Source organism: Macaca thibetana, chromosome 14 (assembly GCF_024542745.1).
Source record: "Macaca thibetana thibetana isolate TM-01 chromosome 14, ASM2454274v1, whole genome shotgun sequence".
Lineage (NCBI taxonomy): Eukaryota > Metazoa > Chordata > Mammalia > Primates > Cercopithecidae > Macaca > Macaca thibetana.
Window position 1 is genome coordinate 56,327,017 of NC_065591.1, and position 24,693 is coordinate 56,351,709.

The window sequence follows — 24,693 nt, forward strand, 5'->3', positions numbered from 1 at the left end:
TTTATGCTGTTCTCATTCAGGAAAGGTTGCCAGGTGAAGGGCAGACTTGGCTAGCATGGAAAACCAGCTTCTGCATGCTTGATGGTTCTTTGTGCTTGATTTTGCAGGCAAAGCTCACATAAGCTCCTTATAGGATGTTCTACAGAAGTATATTAGTGAGAAATGAGCCTATTTTTGCTTCCATGCTGAATGGAGACCCAGAACTACTGTTCTTTCTTTTTGTTCAGTTCTCCTACCCCCTTTCTTAAGAGGATCTACTTAACATTCTGGGGTAGTATTTGGAGCAAGATGTCATTAATTATTTTTGTTGTATTTCTATATTAGATTTTATTATGAGCAAGGACCTGTGTGTGTAGGTATATTTCTTTTTTGTTGTTGTTGAGACAGAGTCTCTCTCTGTCGCCCAGGCTGGAGTGCAGTGGCCGGATCTCAGCTCACTGCAAGCTCCGCTGCCCAGGTTTACGCCATTCTCCTGCTCAGCCTCCCGAGTAGCTGGGACTACAGGCGCCCACCACCTCGCCTGGCTAGTTTTTTGTATTTTTCAGTAGAGACAGGGTTTCACCGTGTTAGCCAGGATGGTCTCGATCTCCTGACCTCATGATCCGCCCGTCTCGGCCTCCCAAAGTGCTGGATTACAGGCTTGAGCCACTGCGTTCGGCCGTGTAGGTATATTTCAAGGGTCTCTTGGTTGTCTCTCGGACACCCTCATGGGAATCACATTGAGCATACCCTTGCTGAAGTTTATCCTGATCCTTTCTAAATAAGAGATTGTATTGAAAGTTTTAACTTACTGTTTCGAAAGCAAGTGCCTTGTTTTTGACTGATTTGTGTGTGTGCTTTTTTTTGTTGTTGTTGATCCAGATTACCAGAGACTGATGACTGTGGCGGAGACGATTACAGCTCTCATGTTTCCTTTCCAGTGGCAGCATGTCTATGTCCCTATTCTCCCGGCTTCTCTCCTGCATTTCTTAGATGCCCCTGTTCCATACCTGATGGGCTTGCATTCCAATGGCCTGGATGACCGGTCAAAGCTGGAGCTGCCTCAAGAGGTGAGAGCTTGAGTGTTGGTGCCTCTGGCCTCAATACAGGATTGGGGAGAGAAGGGCTTTGGGATGAACCCAGCATGCATGATGTTACCAAGTTTATTTTCTTTTATTTTGGTGAGTATGAATAACTTTTCAGGAAAAAAGTAAAAACAATGAACATTTAGTTCAATTTATATCATCCCAGAGACATTTACTATCTTTATCAACTGACATACGTACATTGTAATTTCTGTATTTATACTATTGTTTTTGTTTTGTTTTGCTTTTTAAGAGACAAGGTCTTGCTGTGTTACCCAGGCTGGGTGCAGTAGCGTGATCGTAGCTTACTGTAGCCTGGAACTCCTGGGCTGAAGTGAGCCTCCTGTCTCAGCCTCCTGAGTAGTTGAGACTAAAGGAGTGTGCCACGACATCCAGCTAATTGTTTTTTTTATGTTTTGTAGATGCAGGGTCTCACCATGTTGCCCAGGCTGGTCTCGAACTCCTGGGCTCAAGTAATCCTCCTGCCTTGGCCTCCCAAAGTATTGGGATTATAGGCATGAGCCACTGTGCCTGGCTAAGAAAAGAGTTGATTTAAAATATGTATTTCCTATTCCATTCTAAATAGATTTAAAGCATGATTAGAAATAAGATTGTTTTATTTTTAATTTTTTTAGAATTACCAGCAGAACTGTATGTTACTTTGTGGCTGTTGTGAAACTAGCTGCAGGGAAGTGCTTTCCTACTTTGAATTTCTTAGTCATTAGAAAGGCCTGGGAAGCAAACTTTGGAGTATACATACACTGGTGTCACCACAGCTCTTTGTTTCCTCCCTCTACCAGCCTTTTTTTGGGGGGTAGAGATTTTTGTATATGACTGAGGAATATGAGTGAGGGGCCCCAAGAAGAGAGCATTCTCATGGAACTGGATCTGGGCAGCACTGTGTCATTGGGCATGACTGGGCAACATCTTTGATGAATGCCCTGATAATTAGACCATGTCTGTGATGTTTAAATTATAGTCAAATGCATCTCTTTGCTCTTTTCTCTCTTCTTTAGTTTTAGAATCAAAATGTCTTCCTTGTCTTCTTCCATTTCTGCCCTTTTTTCTTCTTTGACTTTATAGAGCATTGTGCTCTTTGGGGTGGAACAATATTAATTAAGGAAAAAAAGATCTAAATGATGGATAAAATCATTGAGTTGAGATAATATTGAAGTTTTTTGTGTACTTGCTTACTGTACCATACATATCCATGAAGAGTGGACTGGAGAAAGAAGAGCTGTTTGTTGTTTGCTTTAAACAAATGTCTATTTAATATTGATACAACTTAGTCAACCTAATTATAATTCTGTAAAGTCACAAAAAGAACAATAACAAAAAATTGTTGAAGGTGGAAGGCCAAAGAAGCAAGCTATGTGCATAATTTAGTAAATAGACCACTAAGCAAGAAGCCAGATTTCTCAGTTTTATTTTCCTCTTTGGCATCAGCTTTCTTTATACTTGGGGCAAATTCTGATCCCTCTAGGATTTTTCAACATTGTTGCCTATGTACTTCATGTATATGGGTATGTGAAGGGACCTCTGAGGGATCAATAGGTTTCTTAATGGGACTGTTGAAGAAACCATGGGTTGTTTAAGAAACCCAAAAGTTGGCTGGGCGTGGTGGCTCACGCCTGTAATTCCATCACTTTGGGAGGCTGAGGCAGGTGGATCACCTGAGGTCAGGAGTTCCAGACCACTCTGGTCAACATGGTGAAACCCTGTCTCTACAAAAAAATTAGCTGGGCATGGTGGTGCATGCCTGTAGTCCCAGCTACTTGAGAGGTCGAGGCAGGAGAATTGTTGAACCCCGAAGCCAGAGGTTGCAGTGAGCCAAGATCATGCCGCTGCACTCCAGCCTGGGTGACAGTGTGAGACTCCACCTCAAAAGAAAAAACAAAAAACAAAAAAGAAACCCAAAAGTTCTCTCTGTTCTGGGCTATTGGAGCCTCCATGTTGCTGTATTCCCCATCCCTGCTGCAAACTTTACATCTGAGCTTCTGGCCTCCCCTGTAGTCTGCTTGGGAAGGAGTGGTGACAGTGGAACAGTAGAATTACGTGTGTGTACTTCATAAGTGGTTATTGGGTTTCAGAGTCCCAGTTCATCCACCCTTTTCTTCTGAAGGTCATACATTTGTGGGAGCAGTTATATAGCTAGGTATTTTCTACCTTGATTTTTAGCAGATAAACTCTAGGGTATCTGAGCCTGTGTAGTTCCTGTGGAAAAACCTTAGGCTGGGGGAGAAGAGCTGGCTTTGAAAGACAACTTTGGGGTATCTCAGAAATGACATGTTTATAGTAAAAAATCCTAACAGTGCACAAAAGCATAAAGAATAAAATTAAAATTACCTCAAATTTTACCACCCAGAGAGAACTCCTTTCAATATTTTGATGCACATCTTTAAAGTATGTGGTGTCTTTTAACTGCAGTCTTAGAAGGAAGCTTTGGGGCAGTGTATTAGTTCATTTTTACACGGCTGATAAAGACATACTGGAGACTGGGCAATTTACAAAAGAAAGAGGTTTAATGGACTTATAGTTCCATGTGGCTGGGAAAGCCTCACAATCATGGCAGAAGACAAGGAGGAACAAGTCATGTCTTACATGGATGGCCGCAGGCAAAGAGAGAGCATGTGCAGGGAAACTCCCCCTTATAAAACCATCAGATCTTGTGAGACTTTTTCACTATCATGAGAACGGCATGGGAAAGACTTGCCCCCATGATTCAACTACGCCCCACTGGGTCCCTCCCACAACACATGGGAATTTAAGATGAGATTTGGGTGGGGACACAGCCAAACCATATCATTCTGCCCTGGCCCCTCCCAAATCTTATGCCCTCACATTTCATAACCAGTCATGCCTTCCCAACAGTTCCCCAAAGCCTTATTTCAGCATTAACTCCAAAGTCCATAGTCCAAAGTCTCATTTGAGACAAGGCAAGTCCTTTCCTTATGAGCCTGTAAAATCAAAAGCAAGTTAGTTACTTGCTAGATACAATGAGAGTACAGGCATTGGAGAAATACAGCCATTCCAAATGGGAGAAATTGGCCAAAAACACAGGGCTGTAGGCCTCATGCAAGTCTGAAATCCAGCGGGGCAGTCAAATCTTAAAGTTCCAAAATGACCTCTTTTGACTCCATGTCTCACATCCAGGTCACACTGATGCAAGAGGTGGATTCCCTGGCTGGGCATGGTGGCTCATGCCTGTAATCCCAGCACTTTGGGAGGCCGAGGTTGGTGGATCACCTGAGGTTGGGAGTTCAAGACCAGCCTGACCAACATGGAGAAACCCCATCTCTACTTAAAATACAAAATTGGCTGGGCATGGTGGCGCAAGCCTGTTATCCCAGCTACTCGAGAGGCTGAGGCAGGAGAATTGCTTGAACCTGGGAGGTGGAGATTGTGGTGAGCTGAGATTGTGTCATTGCACTCTAGCCTGGGCAACAATAGCGAAACTCCGTCTCAAAAAACAAACAACAACAGAAAAAGAGGTGGGTTCCCATAGTTTTGGGCAGCTCCACCCCTGTGGCTTTGCAGGGTACAGCCTCCCTCCTGGCTGCTTTTATGGGCTGGTGTTGACTTTTCTAGGTCTGTGACTTTTCTAGGCACACAGTGCAAACTGTCAGTGAATCTACCATTCTGGGGTCTGAAGGATGGTGGCTCTGTTCTCACAGCTCTGCTGGGCAGTGTCTCAGTAGGGACTCTGTGTGGGGGCTCTGACCCCACATTTCCCTTCCGCACTACTCTAGCAGAAGTTCTCCATGAGGGCCCTGCCCCTGCAGCAAACCTCTCTCTGGGCATCCAGGCATTTCTGTACCTCCACAAAAATCTAGGCAGAGGTTCCCAAACCCCAATTCTTGACTTCCGTGTACTTGCAGGCTCAACACCACGTGGAAGCTGCCAAGGCTTGGGGCTTGTACCCTCTGAAACCACAGCCTGAGCTTTATGATAGCCCCTTTCAGCTACAGCTGGAGCAGCTGGGATGCAGGGCACCAAGTCCCTGGGCTGCACATAGCTTGGGGACCCTGTGTCTGGCCCACAAAACCACTTTTTCCTCCTAGGCCTCCAGGCCTGTAAAGGGAGGGACTGCTGTGAAGACCTCTGACATGCCCTGGAGACATATACCCCCATTGTCTTGGAGATAAACATTTGGCTCCTTGTTAGTTATGTAAATTTCTGTAGCAGCTTGACTTTTCTCCTCAGAAAATGGGATTTTCTTTTCTATTGCATTGTCAGGCTGCAAATTTTCCAAGACTTTTATGCTCTGTTTCCCTTTTAAAACTGAATGCCTTTAACAGCACCCAGGAGACCTCTTGAATGCTTTGCTGCTTAGAAATTTCTTCTTCCAGATACCCTAGATTATCTCTCTTAAGTTCAAAGTCACACAAATCTCTAGAGTAGGGGCAAAATGCCTCCAGTCTCTTTGGTAAAACATAGCAAGAGTCACCTTTGCTCCATTTCCGAGCAAGTTCCTTATCTCCATCTGAAACCACCTCAGCCTGGATTTCATTGTCCATATCATTATCATTATCAGCATTTTGGTCAAAGCCATTCTACAAGTCTCTAGGGAGTTCCAAACTTTCCCACATTTTCCTGTCTTCTCCTGGTCCCTCCAAACTGTTCCAGCCTCTTCCTGATACCCAGTTTCAAAGTTGCTTCCACATTTTTGGGTATCTTTTAAGCAGCACCCCACTCTACTGGTACCAATTAAATATATTAGTCTTTTCTCATGCTGCTGATAAAGACATACCTGAGAGTGGAAAGAAAAAGAGGTTTAATGGACTTAACAGTTCCTCGTGGCTGGGGAAGCCTCACAATCATGGCGGAAGGCAAGGACGAGCAAGTCACGTTTACATGGATGGCAGCAGGCAAAGAGAGAACTTGTGCAGGGAAACTTCCCCTTATAAAACCATCAGAACTCTTGAGACTTACTCACTATCACAGGAACAGTATGGGAAAGACCTGCCCCCATGATTCAACTATCCCCCACCAGGTCCCTCCCACAACATGTGAGAATTTAAGATGAGATTTGGGTAGGGACACAGCCAAACCATATCCGGCAGGGCTGGGGAAATTCACCTGGGACTGTGTAAGGGGGCATCATCAAGGTAGTAAGGTGGGGCAAGCTTGGTTTATAAAAAGGTCTTTCTCCAGAGGGACAGAGAGTGTACATTTCCTAGTCCCCCAAATCAGAATTCATCAGTTACTGCCGTCTTTGGGCATCAGAAGTCAGTAAAAAGCTTTTTGTTCCTTTTTGTACCAGCACATGAGCTCAGCTGGCTCTGAGCAAGTGAAAGTGCTGAGCTGCCTTTGTGAGGCATCCTTTGTCTTATGCTTCTCTTTGGAGCTTCGTTGTCTGAGTTCAGGAAGGAGGCATTTCATCCACAGCTGTATTACAGAATTAAGCAAAGGATATTAAAGGGGTACCATTTTTTTTCTGTCTTGGACCCTTCTTTCCTACTTTCCCCCCATTTTCTCAGGACACTCCTTCAATAGCTTTTTCCCAGTCATCTGTGTGTTGAACTTCTTTTCAATGAATAACATGAGGATAGACTGGCTGGCTGTTTTTTGGCATTTATAGCTGGCTGTTTTTTGACATTAGGAACTGAGCATTGGGAAAGATCATTGTGACCTTGAGTGGAAGATATTTGGGAGACTTCTTGGGATTTGGGGGATCCATGTGATCACTATCTCAGAGCAGCTAACTCTACCCATAATCCCTCTCAACAAGGCAGGAGGTTAACAGAGGAAAACTGATCACTTGGGGTTCAATACCTCTTCCAGGCTACTCTCCCCAAAGCTGTTATGTAAGAACTAATCCCTCATCAGCTGAGGAAAGAGGATGTATGAGGAGTTGCTAGTATTTTGTAAGTACTTCTGTGTGCCAGAGCCCCTCAGTATAGTGGGAGGAAACAGCACGAGGCTATTGTATGAGTCTAGTAATTTGCCTTTTTACCACTCCCTCCTTTAGCCCAATTCTTTCTTTCTTTCTTTTTTGTTGAGATGGAGTCTTGCTCTGTTGCCTAGGCTGGAGTGCAGTGGTGCCATTTCAGCTCACTACAACCTCTGCCAGTCATCAACTCATGGCTACTCTTCTGTGTAAATCCTCCTCTCCACTCCACCTCATGGATTATTTTAAAGCAAATCTTACACAGTATTATTTTGCCATCCAGATATATTCAGTATGTACCTCTAACAGATTTTTTCCTGTTTTTTTTTTTTTTTTTTTTTTTTTTTTTTTAAGACAGAGTCTCACTTTGTTGCCCAGACTGGAGTGCAGTGGTACAGTTATAGCTCATTGCAACCTTGAACTCCTGGGCTCAAGCAGTCCTTCTCAGCCATCCAAGTAGCTGGAATTACAGGCGTGTGCTACCATACCCAGCTACTTTTAAAATTTTTAGTAGAGACGAGGTCTTGCTATGTTGCATAGGCTGGTCTTGAGCTCCTGGACTCAGGCTCCCAAAGTGCTGAAATTACAGGTGTGAGCTACCATGCTCGACCCATAAGACTATTTTTAAAACATAAAAGTGGCTTTTAAAATTAAATTTTCAACATCTCTCAATTTTTATTTATTTATTTGAAACAGAGTCTGTCACCCAGGCTGGAGTACAGTGGCATGATCTCAGCTCACTGCAACCCGTGCCTCCTGGGTTCAAACAATTCTCGTGCCTCAGCCTCCCGTGTAGCTGAGATTACAGGTGTGCACTGTCATGCCTGGCTAATTTTTGTGTTTTTAGTAGAGATGGGGTTTTGGCATGTTGGCCAGGCTGGTCTCGAACTCCTCCTGGCCTCAAGCGATCTGCCCACCTCAGCCTCCCAGAATGCTGGGATTGCAGGCGTGAGCCGCTGCGCTTAGCCTCAAATTTTATTTTTGAGTATAGTATTATGTTAACCTATTTATTTATTTAGAGATGGAGTTTCATTCTTGTTGCCCAGGCTGGAGTGTAATGGTACCATCTTGGCTCACTGCAACCTTTGCCTCCCGGGTTCAAGCGATTCTTCTGCCTCAGCCTCCCAAGTAGCTGGGATTACAGGCATGTGCCACCATGCCTGGCTAATTTTGTATTTTTAGTACAGGTGAAGTTTCTCCATGTTGGTTAGGCTGGTCTAGATCTCCTGACCTCAGGTGATCCACCTGCCTCGGCCTCCCAAAGTGCTGTGATTACAGGTGTGAGCCATCGCGCCCGGCCTATGTTAACCTTTTTAAATGGACAGCATTTGTCCCCAAAACATTTGTTGAAAAATTCATCTACAATGCATGGATCTTGCATTAGGCCATTCTTGTATTGCTATAAAGAAATACCTGAGACTGGAGATAGATATATATGGATATATGGATATATATATGGATATATGGATACACACACACACACACACACACACACACACATATATATATATATATATATATATTTTTTTTTTTTTTTTTTTTTTTTTTTTTTGAGATGGAGTCCCTCTCTGTCGCCAGGCTGGAGTGCAGTGGCGCAATCTCGGCTCACTGCAACCTCCACCTCCCAGGTTCAAGCGATTCCCCTGCCTCAGTCTCCCAAGTAGCTGGGACTACAGTAGCAAGACTGGAAAATTTTTAAAGAAAAGAGGTTTAATTAGCTTATTGTACTGCAGACTTTATAGAAAGCATGGTGCTGGCATCTGCTTGGCTTCTGGGGAGGCCTCAGGAAGCTCACAATCATAGCTGAAGGTGAATGGGAAGCAGGGATGTCACATGGCCAGAGCAGGAGCATGAGAGAGAGTGGTTGGGAGGTGCCACACACTTTTAAATTAACAGACCTTTTGAGAACTCACTGTCACAAAGATAGCACCAAGCCATGAGGGATCCACCCCTATGACCAAAACACCTCCCACCCGGCTCCACCTCCAGCACTGGAGATTACAATTCAATATGAGATTTGTGCGGGGACAAATATTCAGGCTATATTCAAGTCTATTAAAGATCTTTTCTAGTGGATTATTGTTTTCGTCTATTTTAGAATCTAGTAAGGCAAGTCTCCCTTCAATGGTCATGGCTATTTTTTTCTTTTATTCTTCCAGACAAAATTCAGAATTAGTTATTAGATAACACCCTTCAGAAAAAAATCTTGCTGAGATTTTGGAAATATTTACATTAAATTAACAAGTAAATTTGGGATTATTAGCATCTTATGGATTTTTTCTATCCATTAATATTGTATATATGTCCATTCAGATTGTATATTTCATGATGATTATAACAATGTCGATTAACATTTATTATGTACTGTGTGCCTGGCACTGTGCTAAATCCTTGACATTTATTGTCATATAATTCTCAAAACAAATCTGTGATGTAGGTAATAGTATTATCCCTGTTACATGAATGGAACAGAAGCACCCTTAAGCATTTAATAATGTGCTGCAATGAAGGAAATGTTGTCTTGGCTAGAACAGGTTCATGAATATAAGATAAATATGAAAAAGTGAAATACTTTTGTAATTTATACCTGCAAGAACATTCCAACAGGGACAAGAACTACAAAGTATTTAAATATATATGTACACACACATATTTTTATTGACACATAATTATACATATTTACAGGGTATGGTATATTTCAGTACATGTATGTAATGATCAGATGTGGGTGTATGTAATGATCAAATGGTGATTAGCATATCCATAATCTCAAACCTTTTTTTTAAAATTTGTATTGGTAACATTCAAAATCATCTCTTCTAGCTACTTGAAAAAGTACAACAAATTTTTGTTGAGTATAGTCACCCTGCAGTGCTATAGAAGACTGCATTCCTCCTGTCTAGCTATAATTTTGTATTGGATAATCAATCTCTTTCTATTCCTCCTCCTTGCCACCCTTCCCAGTCTCTGGTAACCACTCTTCTATTCTCTACTTCAGTGAGATCAACATATTTAGCTCCCACATACAAGTGAGAACATGTGGTATTTATCTTTCTGTGCCTAGCTTATTTCACTTAACATAATATCCTTCAGGCTCCTCCATATTGCCATGAATGACAGGATTTTATTCATTTTTATGGTGGAATAGTATACCATTGTTAAACTACAAAGTATTTAAATTAAATGTACAAGACCTCTAAAGAGGAGAAGAGTAGGTGGTTAAGAACTCAAGATTATGACTGAAGTCAGGGTAACTGAGTTCAAGTCCCAGCTCTACTAGTTAATAACTGTGTGACTTTTTTTTTTTTTTTTTTTTTTTTTTTGAGACGGAGTCTCGCTGTGTCGCCCAGGCTGGAGTGCAGTGGCCGGATCTCAGCTCACTGCAAGCTCTGCCTCCCGGGTTTTTACGCCATTCTCCTGCCTCAGCCTCCCGAGTAGCCGGGACTACAGGGGCCCGCCACCTCGCCCGGCTAGTTTTTTGTATTTTTTAGTAGAGACGGGGTTTCACCGTGTTAGCCAGGATGGTCTCGAACTCCTGACCTCGTGATCCGCCCGTCTCGGCCTCCCAAAGTGCTGGGATTACAGGCTTGAGCCACTGTGCCCGGCCAACTGTGTGACTTTTGACATGTTACTTAACCTGTCTGTGTCAGTTTTGTCTGTAAAATAGGGATAGCTAGATACTGCCACGTTACTGTGGGTTTTTTTGTTAGTTTGTTTTTTGAGAGGGAGTCTCATTCTGTTGCCCAGGCTGGAGTGCAGTGGCACAATCTCAGCTTACTGCAACTTCTACCTCCCAGGTTCAAGCAATTATTCTGCCTCAGCCTCCCGAGTAGCTGGGATTACAGGTGCCTACCACACCTGGCTGCTTTTTGTACTTTTAGTAGAGATGGGGTTTCACCATGTTGGCCAGTCTAGTCTCAAACCTCTGACCTCAGGTGATCCGCCTTGGCCTCCCAAAGTGCTGGGATTACAGGCAGGAGCCACTGCTCCTGGCCCCTAAATTGTTTGTTAATCCAGATTATCTACCTCCTCAGCAGTGTATGAGCACTATCTCTTTACATTCTCTCAGAAGCAATTTTAAATCCAGAAGGAAGCACAGAAAGAACAAAGATCAGCCACTAAACCTTACAAATTAAGACTGAGCCTCAGAAAGAGAGAATGGTATATCCAGGGTCATAGAGGGGGATCATAACAGAGTCAGATCTGGAACCTAGACTTTTTGAACTCATTCCTAGGGTTCTTTTCACTGAGTGTAGAATTCACAAATTCACCAGGCATTTATTTTTTTATTTTTTGAGACAGAGTCTCACTCTGTTGCCCAGGCTGGAGTGCAGTGGTGTGATCACGGCTAACTGCAGCCTCGGCTTCTTGGGCTCAGGTGATCCCTCCCACCTCAGCCTCTCAAGTAGCTGGGACTGTAGGTGCATGCCACCACCCCTGGCTAATTTTTGCATTTTTTTGTAGTGACGGAGTTTCCCCATGTTGCCATGACAAGTCTGGGCAACATGGAGAACAACAACTAGGCAACAGTCTGGGTTCAAGTGATCCGCCCATCTCAGCCTCCCAGTGTTGGCATTGCAGATTTGAGCCACTGTGCCTGCAATGAGTGTTTATCATGTGTGAGACTTTTGTGTTTGATGCTAAACATCTATGATATTATAAAATGTGTTTGATGCTAAACACCTATGATGTTGTAAAATCTTCACCACTCTAACATAAATTATCTCTTTATCTCCGTTTTACAGCTAAGGAAATAGAATCAGAAAGGTTAAGTAACTTTCCTAAGGTCACAAAACCAGAATGTGGCAGGATAAGATTGGAACTCAAGTCTGTATTATTTCTGAGCCCTGTCTTCCTTACACCATATCTCAAATATAGCCATTTCAGGTGTTTTGTCTTTGCCCTCTTGTTCACTAACCTTTCTAAAACTTCTTCCCGTAATGCTCTGGAGTTATTCATACTCCTCATCCTGTTTTGACTTCCAGGCTAACCTCTGCTTTGTGGACATTGACAACCACTTCATTGAGTTGCCGGAGGACTTGCCACAGTTTCCCAACAAATTGGAGTTTGTCCAGGAAGTCTCTGAGATTCTCATGGCATTTGGAATTCCCCCTGAAGGGAATCTTCATTGCAGTGAGAGTGCCTCCAAGTTGAAGAGGCTTCGGGCCTCTGAGCTTGTCTCAGACAAGAGGAATGGGAACATTGCTGGCTCCCCTTTGCATTCCTACGAGCTTCTTAAGGAGAATGAAACTATTGCCCGGCTGCAAGCCTTGGTCAAGAGGACTGGGGTGAGCCTGGAAAAGGTAAGATGTGTATATGAGTCTGTGACACGTGTGATCTGTGCTAGGGTGCTGTCCTGGTGAAGTAAAGTGTGGGATGAGAAAGCACCCAGTTCTGGACAAGTCATATTTGTGAGCAGTGAAAGAATGTTCTGTATGGGGGACTCTGAATTCCATCTGGCAGATGTTATCCTAGTAAATACTACTTTAATCTAAATCTGGGTAGCTTTTCCTTTGAACATCCAGGAGAGTCTGCCATCATTCTATGTGAACACTACAGCAGAGTGATTGGAGAGAGCATGATAGTAATCTTAGTGTTCAGACCTCTTTTATTTTTTGAGAGAGGTTCTTACTCTGTCGCTCGGGCTGGAGTGTGGTGGCACGGTCACAGCTCACTGCAGCCTCAATCTCCTGGGCTCAGGTGATCCTCCTGCCTCAGCCTCTCAAGTAGCTGGGACCACAGGTTCATGCCACCACACACAATTAATTTTTTTTTTTTTAGAGACAGGGTCTCACTATGATGCTCAGCTAGTCTCAAACTTCTGGGCTCAAGCAGTCCTCCAGCCTTGGCCTCCCCAAGTGGTGGGATTATAAGTATGAGCCACTGTGCCAGGCCCAGATCTCTTTTAGATCCATTGCCCTTTGAGTTTCACAGCAACCTAAGGCAGACAGAACAAGTATTAACTGTTTTATAGCCAAAGAAACCAAGGCTTAGAGATCCTAAGTGTTTTGCCTAAAGATTAAATGCCTAGTACGTAGCTGAACTGAGTCTAGAATCTGGTCCTCTTGAATTCTCACTGTTAAATTACTTTTATAAGTTACTTATAAACCAATGGACTAATGTAATAATCTTGTTGGGCTGTGTTTTAGTGAAATATTTCATTTTTTCTGCTTTAGTAGAGTAGATTTTTTCCTGCCTGGTAGAGTAGATATTTTTCAAAAATCATGGGCAGTTAAAGAGGAACAGAGAAATATTTGGTGAAATGAGAAAGGTTTTCTGGGCTGGATGTGGTGGCTCACTCCTGTAATCCCAGCACTTTGGGAGGCTGAGGTGGGAGGATCACTTGAGGTTGGGAGTTCAAGACCAATCTGACCAATATGGAGACACCCCGTCTCTACTAAAAATACAAAATTAGCCGGGCATGGTGGTGCATGCCTGTAATCCCAGCTACCAGGGAGGGTGAGGTAGGATAATCACTTGAACCCGGGAGGCGGAGGTTGCGGTGAGCTGAGATGGTGCCATTGCACTCCAGCCTGGGCAACAAGAGCGAAACTCTGTCTCAAAACAAAAAACAAAAACAAAAGGTTTTTTTTTTTTTGCAGAAAGAAGTAAAGTGATATGAGGGAAAAAATAAAAAATCAAGAGAGCCAGAATTTAACCTCATTGCTTTGTTAAATTGACCTCCCATATTCCTTCCTTTCTCCCTGACCTTTGAGATAATTAGCACCTTTTCTTTCATGGCAGAATCTCTCTCTGCCCATAAAGATCTTATCTCCACTTTCATTGAGTTGTTGGATATCTTTAAGTGAAACTCTTTGATTTTTCTCTCCTTCATGTCTGAGTCTCTTTCCTTTTATTTATTTTTTTTTTCCAGTTTTTCCTCTTTTGTTCTCATGATTTGCTGCTAAGTAAATGAGCACTGGAAAAAAATCAGATAAAAAAATCAGGAATTGTGTTCCTTGGGTTAAAAGGAAAAAGTGTGTGTGTTCTCAATTGCTTTTTCTTTTTCTTTAGTTGGAAGTGCGTGAAGACCCCAGCAGCAATAAGGATCTCAAAGTTCAGTGTGATGAAGAAGAACTCAGGATTTACCAGCTAAACATTCAGATCCGGGAAGTTTTTGCAAATCGTTTCACTCAGATGTTTGCAGATTATGAGGTGTTTGTCATCCAACCCAGCCAGGATAAGGAATCCTGGTTTACCAACAGGGAGCAGATGCAAAACTTTGATAAAGTGAGTGTAATCCTGCTTGGGAGGTGGTGAGGAATGAGAACTTGCCAGTTATGTCTTGAAGAAGTAGTGGAAAATTACTTGAAGTAGTAATGGAAGATTATTATACGCTGGAAACAAGTTTATGGTCCATTTGATGTTGGTCCATTTGATGTTGATAAAATAGGTCTTGTCGCTTATGAATAGATGTGCTGATTATTATTATCAGATGATTTACCTTCAGCCAAAGGGATCCTCTTAAGACAAAGATATACATGTAGAGTGAACATCAGGATTCTGGGAAGATTGGTTGACTCAGTAGATTACCCAAGTGAGTTTGTTCCAGTGTCAAAGTTTCAAGATACCTGAACTTACATGAGTGTTTTTGTTTTGTTTTGTTTTGTTTTTTAAATGTAGAGATTTTGCAGCTTGTTTTTCTTAAAGACCTAGGCAGCTCCAGAGAATAATTAACCTACTGGATTCCTCAGGCACATTGACATTACCCTTTTCCCTGTCAATTACTGCTTCTTTTTGGTCCCACCAGGCATCTTTTCTGTCAGATCAGCCTGAGCCCTACTTGCCCTTCCTCTCAAGATTCCTGGAGACCCAGATGTTTGCATCTTTCATTGACAACAAAATAATGTGTCATGATGATGATGATAAAGACCCTGTGCTCCGGGTATTTGATTCCCGAGTTGACAAGATCAGGCTGTTGAATGTTCGGACACCTACTCTCCGTACATCCATGTACCAGAAGTGTACCACAGTGGATGAAGCAGGTAAGGCCTCCTTGGAACTGTACATTCTAGCCTCTTGGATTATGTCATTAACATGTCCCTTTTCCTAAATATGCCAGCCTCTTTCTCTGTTTCTGCCTTTGCATATGTGGTTCCCATTGCCTGTAATCTTCTTTGTTTTTTGTTTTTTTTTTGCCTGGTTATCTTCTTCTCATCCTTTAACACTGTTAGTTAGGAATGGATCTCATTGTATATAATAGAGACCCTAATCAGCAGTGGGTTAAACAAATGGGGGTTATTCTTCTTATATTAGCAAGAAGTAAAGAATTGGTGGTTGCTGGTGTTGGCTCAGCTGCTCAACAATGTAATCAAGAACTGAGATTCTGTCTTTTTATTCGGTGAATCCTTGTTGTTGGCTTTTATGGTCATACTATTGCCTCTTTTTTTTTTTTAAAAGGATGTCAATGAAAGCCTCATGGTTACAGAAGCTCTTTCTTTTCTGCCCTTTTTTCTGTGTGTGTGTGACAGGGTCTCTCTCTGTCACCCAGGCCAAAATGCAGTGGTGTGAACATAGCTCACTGCAACTTTGAACTCTTTGGCTCAAGTGATTCTCTTGCCTCAGCCTCCCAAGCAACTAGGACTACAGGCATGTGCTCCCATGCCTGGCTAATTAAAAAAATTTTTTTTGGCTGGGCGCGGTGGCTCAAGCCTGTAATCCCAGCACTTTGGGAGGCCGAGACGGGCAGATCATGAGGTCAGGAGATCGAGACCATCCTGGCTAACACGGTGAAACCCCGTCTCTACTAAAAAATACAAAAAGCTAGCCAGGCGAGGTGGCGGGCGCCTGTAGTCCCAGCTACTCGGGAGGCTGAGACAGGAGAATGGCGTAAACCTGGGAGGCGGAGCTTGCAGTGAGCTGAGATCCGGCCACTGCACTCCATCCAGCCCAGGTGACAGAGCGAGACTCCGTCTCAAAAAAAAAAAAAGACAAGGTTTTGCTATGCTCCATCTGGTCTTGAACTTTTGCGCTCAAGTGATCCTCCTGTCTTGGCCTCCCAAAGTGTTGGCATTACACACATGAACCACCACACCCAGCCCCAGAAGCTTTTCATATTCACATTCGAGGCAAGAAGAGGGGAAGGTTGATGTCAGCTATATTCGCCATTCCACCTTTTTTTTTCTTTTTTTGAGACAGGGTCGGTCTCACTCAGTTGCTTAGGCTGGAGGGTAGTGGTGCAATTATGGCTCACCACAGCCTTGACTTCCCAGGCTCAAGCAATTCTCTCACCTCAGCCTCCCAAGTAGCTAGGACTGTAGGCACATACCACCATACCCAGCTAATTTTTTATATTTTGTAGAGACAGAGTCTCGCCATGTTGCCCAGGCTGGCCTTGAACTCTTGGGCTCAAGCACTCTGCATTCCAAAGTGCTAGGATTATAGGCGTGAGTCACTGTGCCCGGCCTATTTTCCCACTTTTATCAGAAAGCAAAAGCTTTCCCAGAAATTTCTAACAACTTTCATTGTCTCATAGGCCAAAATCATGTTATATGATCACCCTCAAGTGCATGGGAAGCTGTGAAAGTGAACATTGAACTGGGTGTAACGTTACCCTGAACAGTATGAAGGTCTATAAGCAAGAAAGAAGGGGTGAATGAATTATGAGTAAGCAGTTGATGGTATTTGCCACAAAAACCTAGCAGATATGTTTCCTTCTCTATGAAGCCTTCTCTGATGCTCCCAGACTGAGTCAGTTGATTCTTCCTCTGTGTTCCTGTGGTGCTTTGTGCATGCTTTTACTCAATCTCTAATTTTTATAGCTATCATTATTAGGGAACAACTTAAGGGCAGAGACTGTATTTACTCATTTTCTTACCCCCATTCTTCTAGCATTTTACCCAGCACATAGGTATGTTGTAATCTACACAAATGATTGAACATGTCCTTTTGTTTAGAGAACTCATCTACATCAGTTTAGCTAGAGAATGGTTTCAGCTTGAAGCATTAGATTAAGTGGTGTATTCACTTCCTGCAGGATGTTCAGTGTCCTTGTTAAGGCATTTTTGTATATTTTCATCATTCATTTGCTGCATTTTGTAGCTACCTACCAGATGCCGAACGTATAGCAAGTCTTCAAGAAATATTTGCCAAATGAATGAGTATGCCAGGCTTGTTTCTAGCCTTTGAACATATAACTGCTGACAGTTTAGACAAAGTCTTGCGTTTTCTATTTCAAAGTCTTGTATTTTCTAGTTCAGGATCCTATGTCCTGAGTTAAAGTAGTCTAATTGCATGGACAACTTGTCCTCGAACCTTTGCCAAAAGGACTGTCATCTTAATGAGGGTCCTGGAACAGGGGCTGACAGGTAAAGAGAGAAGACTAGAAAATGTAAGGGAGATGTGATTTTGATTTGTGTGTGCCTAATTTCTCTTAACAGTGTCTTTTTGAGAACAAAGTCTTTTATTTTGATGAAGCCTAATTTATCAGTTGGATTATGCTTTTATTGTATCTAAGACATTTTTGCCCTACCAAGGTCACATAGAGATTTTCCCCTATATTTCCCTGTAGAAGTTTTATAGAGTTTTATAGAAGTTTTATAGTTTTAGGTTTTACATTTAGGCCTCTGATCCATTTCAAGTTAATTTTATAAGTAGTGTAAGTTATGGGTCCATTTTTGTTTTTCATATAGATATTCATCTATTGAAAAGACTATCCTTTCTCTAATGAATTGCCTTTATGCTTTTGTCAAAATGTTGTTAGTTTGTATATGTGTTAGTCTACTTCTGGATTCTCTGTTCTGTTTCATTGATCTGTTGGTCTACATTTATACCAATACCACACTGTCTTGATTACTGGAGCTTACATTAAATGATTACTGTAGCTTATATTAAATCTTGAAATCAAGTAGTGTTAATCTTCTAACTTTGTTCTTCTTTTCAAAGTTGTTTTGGCTATTCTGGGTTCTTTGTATTTCCATACATATTTAGAGTCAACTTGCCAACTTCTGCAAAGAAGCCTTCTGAGATTTTGATGGATATTTGACATCCTAACAGTACCAAGTCTTCTGATCCGTTAACATGGCATATCTTTCCATTTATTTAGGTCATCTTTAATTTTTCTCAACAGCATTATGTACTTTTCAGGGTACAGGTTTTGTATGTCTTATCAGATTTTTCCCTAAGTAGTTCATATTTTTTGGTGTTATTTTAAATTGTTTTGTGTTATATAAATTTGGTACTATTGTATTGCTTTCTTAATTTTAATTTCTGATTGTTCATTGCTAGTATATGTAACTGTAATAGCATAATTTTATATATTTATATTGTGTCCTGCAACCATACTAAAGTTACTTTTAATAGCTTTTTTGTACATCCATCAGATTTTCCACATAGACAGTCACATCACCTGTGAATAATGATAGTTTTACTTTTCCTTTCCACCACCCTGGATGCCTTTTATTTCTTTTCCTTTTCTTTCTTTTTCTTCTTTTTTTTTTTTTTGGCTGTATTACACTGGCTAGAACCTCTAGTATGAAGTCAGATAGAAGTGGTGAGAGTGGGCATCTTATACCTGACTTTAGGGGGAAAGCATTTACCGTAAGAATGATGTTACCTGTAAGTTTTTCATAGATAACCTTTATCAGTTAAGGATCTTACTAGCTTGTTCAGAGTTTTTATCTGAGGTGGATGTTGAATTTTGTCAAATATTTTTTCTGTGTCTCTATTGAGGTAATTATATGGTTTTTAGCTTTAGTTTGTTAATATGGTGAATTATATTTTTTCCTTTTTTTTTTTAAAATGGTGATGGGGTCTTGCTCTGTTGCTCAGGCTAGAGTGCAGTGGTGTGGTCATGGTTTTCTGTAACTTTGAAGTAGTGGGCTGAAGGGATCCTCTTGTCTTAGCTTCCCGAGTAGCTAGGACAATAGATGTGTGCCACCATGCCTGGCTAATTTTTATTTTAAAAAAATATATATAGAAATAGCCTTCTTTATTCAGAGTAATATTCTTTACTGTGAAATTTATTTTGTTGGATATTAATAACTACTCCAGCTTTCTTTTGACTAGTGCTAACATGGTATGTCTTTTTCATTATTTTACTTTTAATCTATTTCTGTTTTTATTTCTTTTATATTTAAAGGGTATTTATTGTAGGCAGCATGTAATTGGGTTTTGCATTTTTATCCAATTTGACAGTTTCAGATTTTTAACTGAGGTCTTTAAACCATGTACATTTAATGTGATTATTGAGATTGCTGGGTTTAAGCCTGTCATTTTGCTGTTTGTTTTTTATTTGTCCCATCTGTTCTTTGTTCCCTTTTCTTCTTTTTCTGCCCTCTTGTGTACTAATTGAATATTTTCCATTTTTTTATGATTTCATTTTATCTGCTTTATTGGTTTACTAGCTATAACGTGTTATTTTAGCTATTGCTTTAGGATTTATAGTACACATTTAACTTATCACAGTCTACTTTTAGGTGATATAATATCACTTTCCACATAGTATAAGAACTGTACAGAACTGCCAGGCACAGTCATGTTCTCCCATAGTCCCACTGTTTGGGAGGCTGAAGGGGGAGGATTGCCTGAGCCCAGGAGTTTGAGTCCAACTTGGGTCACATGATGAGACCCTGTCTCTAAACAACAACAGAAAAGAACTTCACAAAACTCTATTTCCGTTTCTCTCTTCCTAGCCTATGTGGTATTGTCATTTATTTTACTTTTACATATGTCATAAAGCTCACACTACATGGTCATTTGTGTTTAAACAGTCAATTGCCTTTTAAAGAGATTTAAATAATAAGTACAAAATCTAATACATTAACTGTGTAGTTAGCATTTCTGGTGCTCTTCTTTTTTTTCTGTAGATCCATACTTCCGTCTGATATTATTTTCCTACTGCCAGAAGGACTTCCTTTAACATTTCTTGTAGTGTAGATCTGCTGGTGATGAATTCTTTCAGCTTTTGTAATTCTTTTGTCTTTGAAAGGTATTTTCCCTGAGTATAGGTTAATAGTTTTTTCCTTTCAGTACTCTAAAGGTGTTGCTCCAGGCCAGGCGCGGTAGCTCACACCTGTAATCCCAACACTTTGGGCGGCCCAGGTGGGTGGATCACTTGAGGTCAGGAGTTTGAGACCAGCCTGGCCAACATGGTGAAACCCTGTTGCTACTAAACATACACACACACACACACACACAGGCACACAATTAGCCAGGCATGATAGTATGTGCCTGTAGTCCAAGCTACTCAGGAGGCTGAGGTGCAAGAATCGCTTGAACCCAGAAGGTGGAGGTTGTAGTGAGCGAAGATCGCACCACTGCACTCTAGCCTGGGCGACAGAATGAGACCCTGTCTCAAAAAAAAAAAAAAAAAAGATGTTGCTCCTCTGTCTTCTCACTTTGTAATTAGTTTATTCTCATGCTGCTATGAAGAAATACCCAAGACTGGGTAATTTATGAAGGAAAGAGGTTTAATTGACTCAGTTCCACATGGCTGGGAATGCCTCAAGAAACTTACAAGCATGGTGGAAGGCACCTCTTCACAGCACAGCAGGAGAAAGAATGAGTGCCAGGAGGGCAAATGCCAGATGCTTATAAAACCATCAGATCTTGTGAGAACTCACTCACTATTGCGAGAATAGCATGAGGGAAACCGCCCCTGTGATTCAATTACCTCACACTGGGTCCCTCCCACCACACATGGGGATTATCACAATTCAAGGTGAGATTTGGGTGCAGACACAGAGCCAAACCATATCATACTTCCATTGTTTTCTGATAAGAAATCTGCTGTCATCCTTAATTTTGATCTTCTCTATATGCAAAATGTCTACTTTCTCTAGCAGATTTTAAGATTTTCTTTTTATCACTGATTTTGAGCAATTTGATTATGATGTGACTTGGTGTAGTTTCCTTCATGATTCTTGTTCTTGCGGTTCATTGTGCTTTTTAGATCTGTGGATTTTTTTGTTTACATCAAATTTGCAAAAATTCTGGCCAGTATTTCTTCCAGTAATTTTTCTATTGTCCCCATCCCTACCTTAGGGACTGCAGTTACACATATGTGTAATATCTGGGATTGCGTAAAATTATCCCAGCACCCTGATACTCTTTTAATGGCAACAGCTTTTTCTCTCCCTCTGTGACTTCTTTGGGATAATTTCTGTTGCTATGGCTTCAGGCCCACTTAGTTTTTCTCCTGCATTGTTGAGTGTGCTTTTAACCCAGCCTGTGTATTTTTCATCTCCACAGCTTTCACCTTCAGACGTTTGAGTTCTATGTTTCTGATTTTTTGTTGTTGTTGTTTGTTTGTTTGTTTTTAAGAGGTTCTGCTTTGTTGCCCAGGCTGGAGAGCAGTAGTGCAATTATAGCTCACCGTAACCTTAAACTCCTGGGCTCAAGTGATCTTCTGGCCTCGGCCTCCTGAATAGCTAGGAATAAAGGTGTATGCCACCATGTCTGGCTCATTTTTTTTTTTTTTACGAGATGAGGTCTCAAAAACTGTGTTGCCCAGGCTGGTCTTGAAGTCCTGGCCTTAAATGATACCCTCACTTTGGCCTCCCAAAGTGCTGGGATTACAGGTGTAAGCTACCAGGTCCTGGTAATCTTTGATTAGATGCCAGACACTGTGAATTTTACTATTTGAGTCCTGGATACTTCTATATTCCTATAAATATTCTCAATCTTTGTTCTGGGATATAGTTAAGTTACTTAGAAATAATTCGATTTCTTTGTGTTTTCCTTTTTCCTTTGTGTTTTCCTCTGGCAGGACCAGAGAATCCTTTAGGCTGTGATTAATTCTCCACTACCGAGGCACGGCCCTCTGAGTACATTACTCAGTGCCCCATGAGTGATTAGGTTTTCTAGTCTGGCAGGTGGGGACAGGCATTATTCCCAGCCCCGTGTGAGCATTTTGTATTGTTTCTCCTAATCCTTTCCAATGATTCTTTCTCCAGCCTTGAGTAGTTTCTTCACTTGTGTGAACTGACCCATTACCCTGCTGAATACCCTGCAGATCCCCTGGATTCTCTGTCTTCCCTGGTACCATTCATATGAACTCTAGCCACCTTGGTCTCCTTAACTCAGGGAGTCCACCAGTCTCTGCCTAGACCTCCCTCCCTGAGCCACAGCCTGGAAGCTGTCTCTAAGCAGTTAGCTAGGATAGTTCTAGGGGTTACCTCATTTGTTACCTGTTTCTCAGGGTTCCTGTCCTTCATTGCGTGATGTCCAGTGTTTTGAAATTTATCATTTTATATATTTTGCATGGGTTTTTTCCTATTTGCAGGAAAATCATTCCCTTTTACTCCATCTTGGCTGGAAATGGAAGAGTAGCTAGATTTAAAAAAAATGTTTGACTTGATTTGTGTGTGTATTTATGTGTGTATGTGTTTGTATTCTCATCCAGAGAAAGCAATTGAACTACGTCTGGCAAAAATTGACCATATTGCAGTTCACCCACATTTACTTGACATGAAGATTGGACAAGGGAAATATGAGCCAGGCTTCTTCCCTAAGCTGCAGTCTGATGTACTTTCCACTGGGCCAGCCAGCAACAAGTGAGTCAACTCCAGGGAATCACTGATCCAACTCCCTAGCCATAATAGGGTCATCTAGTATCTGGGCTAGGGCTCTTATCCCCAGAAGACCGTGTAATTTTGTAAAGTAGATACGGAGAAGACCCAGACTATCTAGGTTGTTCGCTTATTTGAACAAGAAAGTATGTGACAGAATGTCTTTCAGTTCTGCCTCCACTATGCAGATTGGGATAGCTCCATATGTCCAGGACCTGCAAAAAGCTGCAAATGGGTTAAAATCATCTCATGCCTGGATCCCATTCAACAGCAAGCTAGCATTGTATTTATTAAATGGCAGTTGAAATAATCAGAGCGTGAAATGAAAAGTAGATAAGTTAGCAGAATTACTCATTAGTTGCTTTTGAAGATGACTGTATCAAAGCCCAGATAGAGTTAAGTGAATATAGTTTTAGATCTATATGTCAAGTGTTTGTAGATGTTTCAAGAGAGACATGTTCCCTGAGGAGGTATCTCTTTCATGTCCAGTCACTCATCTTTAATCTGCTCTTCCTCAAGGTCTCTGAGCTGTCTCTGGTGACTTCTTGGTCATTTCCTGTGTCCAGCATTGGCTCTTAGTCATTCATGTTTTCTCCTGTTAGTTGACATTGCTTTTTAAGTGAGACATTATTAATTGCCTGCTTTGATGCTGATGTGTTAGGTGGACGAAAAGGAATGCCCCTGCCCAGTGGAGGCGGAAAGATCGGCAGAAGCAGCACACAGAACACCTGCGTTTAGACAATGACCAGAGGGAGGTAAGATACCTTAAGAATGACAAGGATGACCTTGCTATCATGCTGTGCGCTCCTTCTCTTTCTCATTTCCTGTTCTCTGGTCTGATTCAAATGTCTCAGCATTGACCTCACCCCATAAAGAAGGCTTAATAATAGGTCTAGTTCCTGATATCTGATGGTGGGCCTGGGTTATCACAAATCAGAATGTAGGATGTTTTACAAATTCCAGCTAGCTACTAACCATGTTGTAATTACTCATGCATGATGCTCCCTGGGGAGTTTGATAGGAACCTCAGAAGTTAGGAGTCTGAAACTTGGGAGAAATCCTTTAAAAATTGGTGTTTTGTGTGTGTGCGTGTGTGTGCATGCGCGCACGTGTGTGTATAGGAAAAAAGTTAATTTTTTTAAATTCTTTCTTTGTTTGAGACAGAGTTTCGCTCTTATTGCCCAGGCTGGAGTGCAGTGAAGCGATCTCGGCTCACTGCAACCTCCACCTCCTGGGTTCAAGCGATTCCCCTGCCTCAGCCTCCTGAGTAGCTGGAATTACAGGCACCACCACCACGCCCAGCTAATTTATGTATTTTTAGTAGAGATGGGGTTTCACCATGTTGGCCAGGCTGGTCTCAAACACCTGACCTCAGGTAATCCGCCTGCCTCAGCCTCCCAAAGTGCTGGGATTATAGGTGTGAGTCACTGCACCCGGCCCAGAAAGAAGTTAATTCTGTTAGAGTTTTTTTTCCTGCTGTTTCTTACCTTAAATTAAAACAGATAATCTTGACTTTTTTTTTTTTTTTCCCCTTTCTTCTTCAAAAGACTAAAGGAGAGGAACATTATTATCAGGTACCTGGAAACACAAGATTCTTGAATTTACCTCCTGAATCTTCATTGCTCGTAAGCTGAGTTTCTCAGCTCTACTGTAACTTGCTTCTTAAGTTTCTAGTTATAAACTTCAGGTTGTAGACCGTGCCTTACTTAGTTGCAAAGAAGTTGTGAAAATGAGTGTTAACTTCAGAAACCTATTTCAGTAATTTATCTTTGAGAAAAGATCCTATAATTTTCATCTTGCACAGATAGAACCCAAGAAGGCACACTGTTTTCATGTGTCTGGCAACCCAGTGAATTGGAAAATAAATAACATATTCTCCCTTTGCTATGTTTTTAATGAATAAATTAAAATTGTAAGATATGGTTATGAATTTTCAACTGCTGATTTATAGGATATAGTTACACTGAAATTTTTTTTTTTTGTGAGAGTAGCATAAGAAATTTTGGTTATTTGTGTTATTTTAAAAGTCTGTCTTCCACCTAACTTCCTCATTACTATTTTCAGCAGTGTTTATTGACCACTTTTTCTTGGTCAGAATCACTGAGTGTATTAGTCCGTTTTCATGTTGCTGATAAAGACATACACAAGACTGGGTAATTTACAAAAGAAAGATTTAATGGACTTACAGTTCCACATGGCTGGGGAGGCTTCACAATCATGGTGGACGGCA

General features: G+C 41.5%; 2 protein-coding genes across 5 annotated transcripts in view; one reads left to right on the top strand and one right to left on the bottom strand.

The window, feature by feature from the left end:
• Positions 1-16,780, bottom strand: part of IPO7 (importin 7) — a 289,402-nt gene extending 272,622 nt beyond the window's left edge. The window contains exon 1 of the mRNA XM_050756102.1: positions 16,771-16,780. The gene's annotated coding sequence lies outside the window, so the exon portion shown is untranslated. The remainder of the gene's footprint in view (positions 1-16,770) is intronic.
• Positions 1-24,693, top strand: part of DENND5A (DENN domain containing 5A) — a 130,470-nt gene that overhangs the window by 75,792 nt on the left and 29,985 nt on the right. For all 4 annotated transcript variants that reach the window (XM_050756070.1, XM_050756071.1, XM_050756073.1 and 1 more), the window contains 6 exons: positions 862-1,049; positions 11,940-12,257; positions 13,969-14,184; positions 14,705-14,939; positions 22,298-22,448; positions 23,125-23,218. In XM_050756070.1, the coding sequence (XP_050612027.1) occupies positions 862-1,049; positions 11,940-12,257; positions 13,969-14,184; positions 14,705-14,939; positions 22,298-22,448; positions 23,125-23,218 (1,202 nt within the window). The remainder of the gene's footprint in view (positions 1-861; positions 1,050-11,939; positions 12,258-13,968; positions 14,185-14,704; positions 14,940-22,297; positions 22,449-23,124; positions 23,219-24,693) is intronic.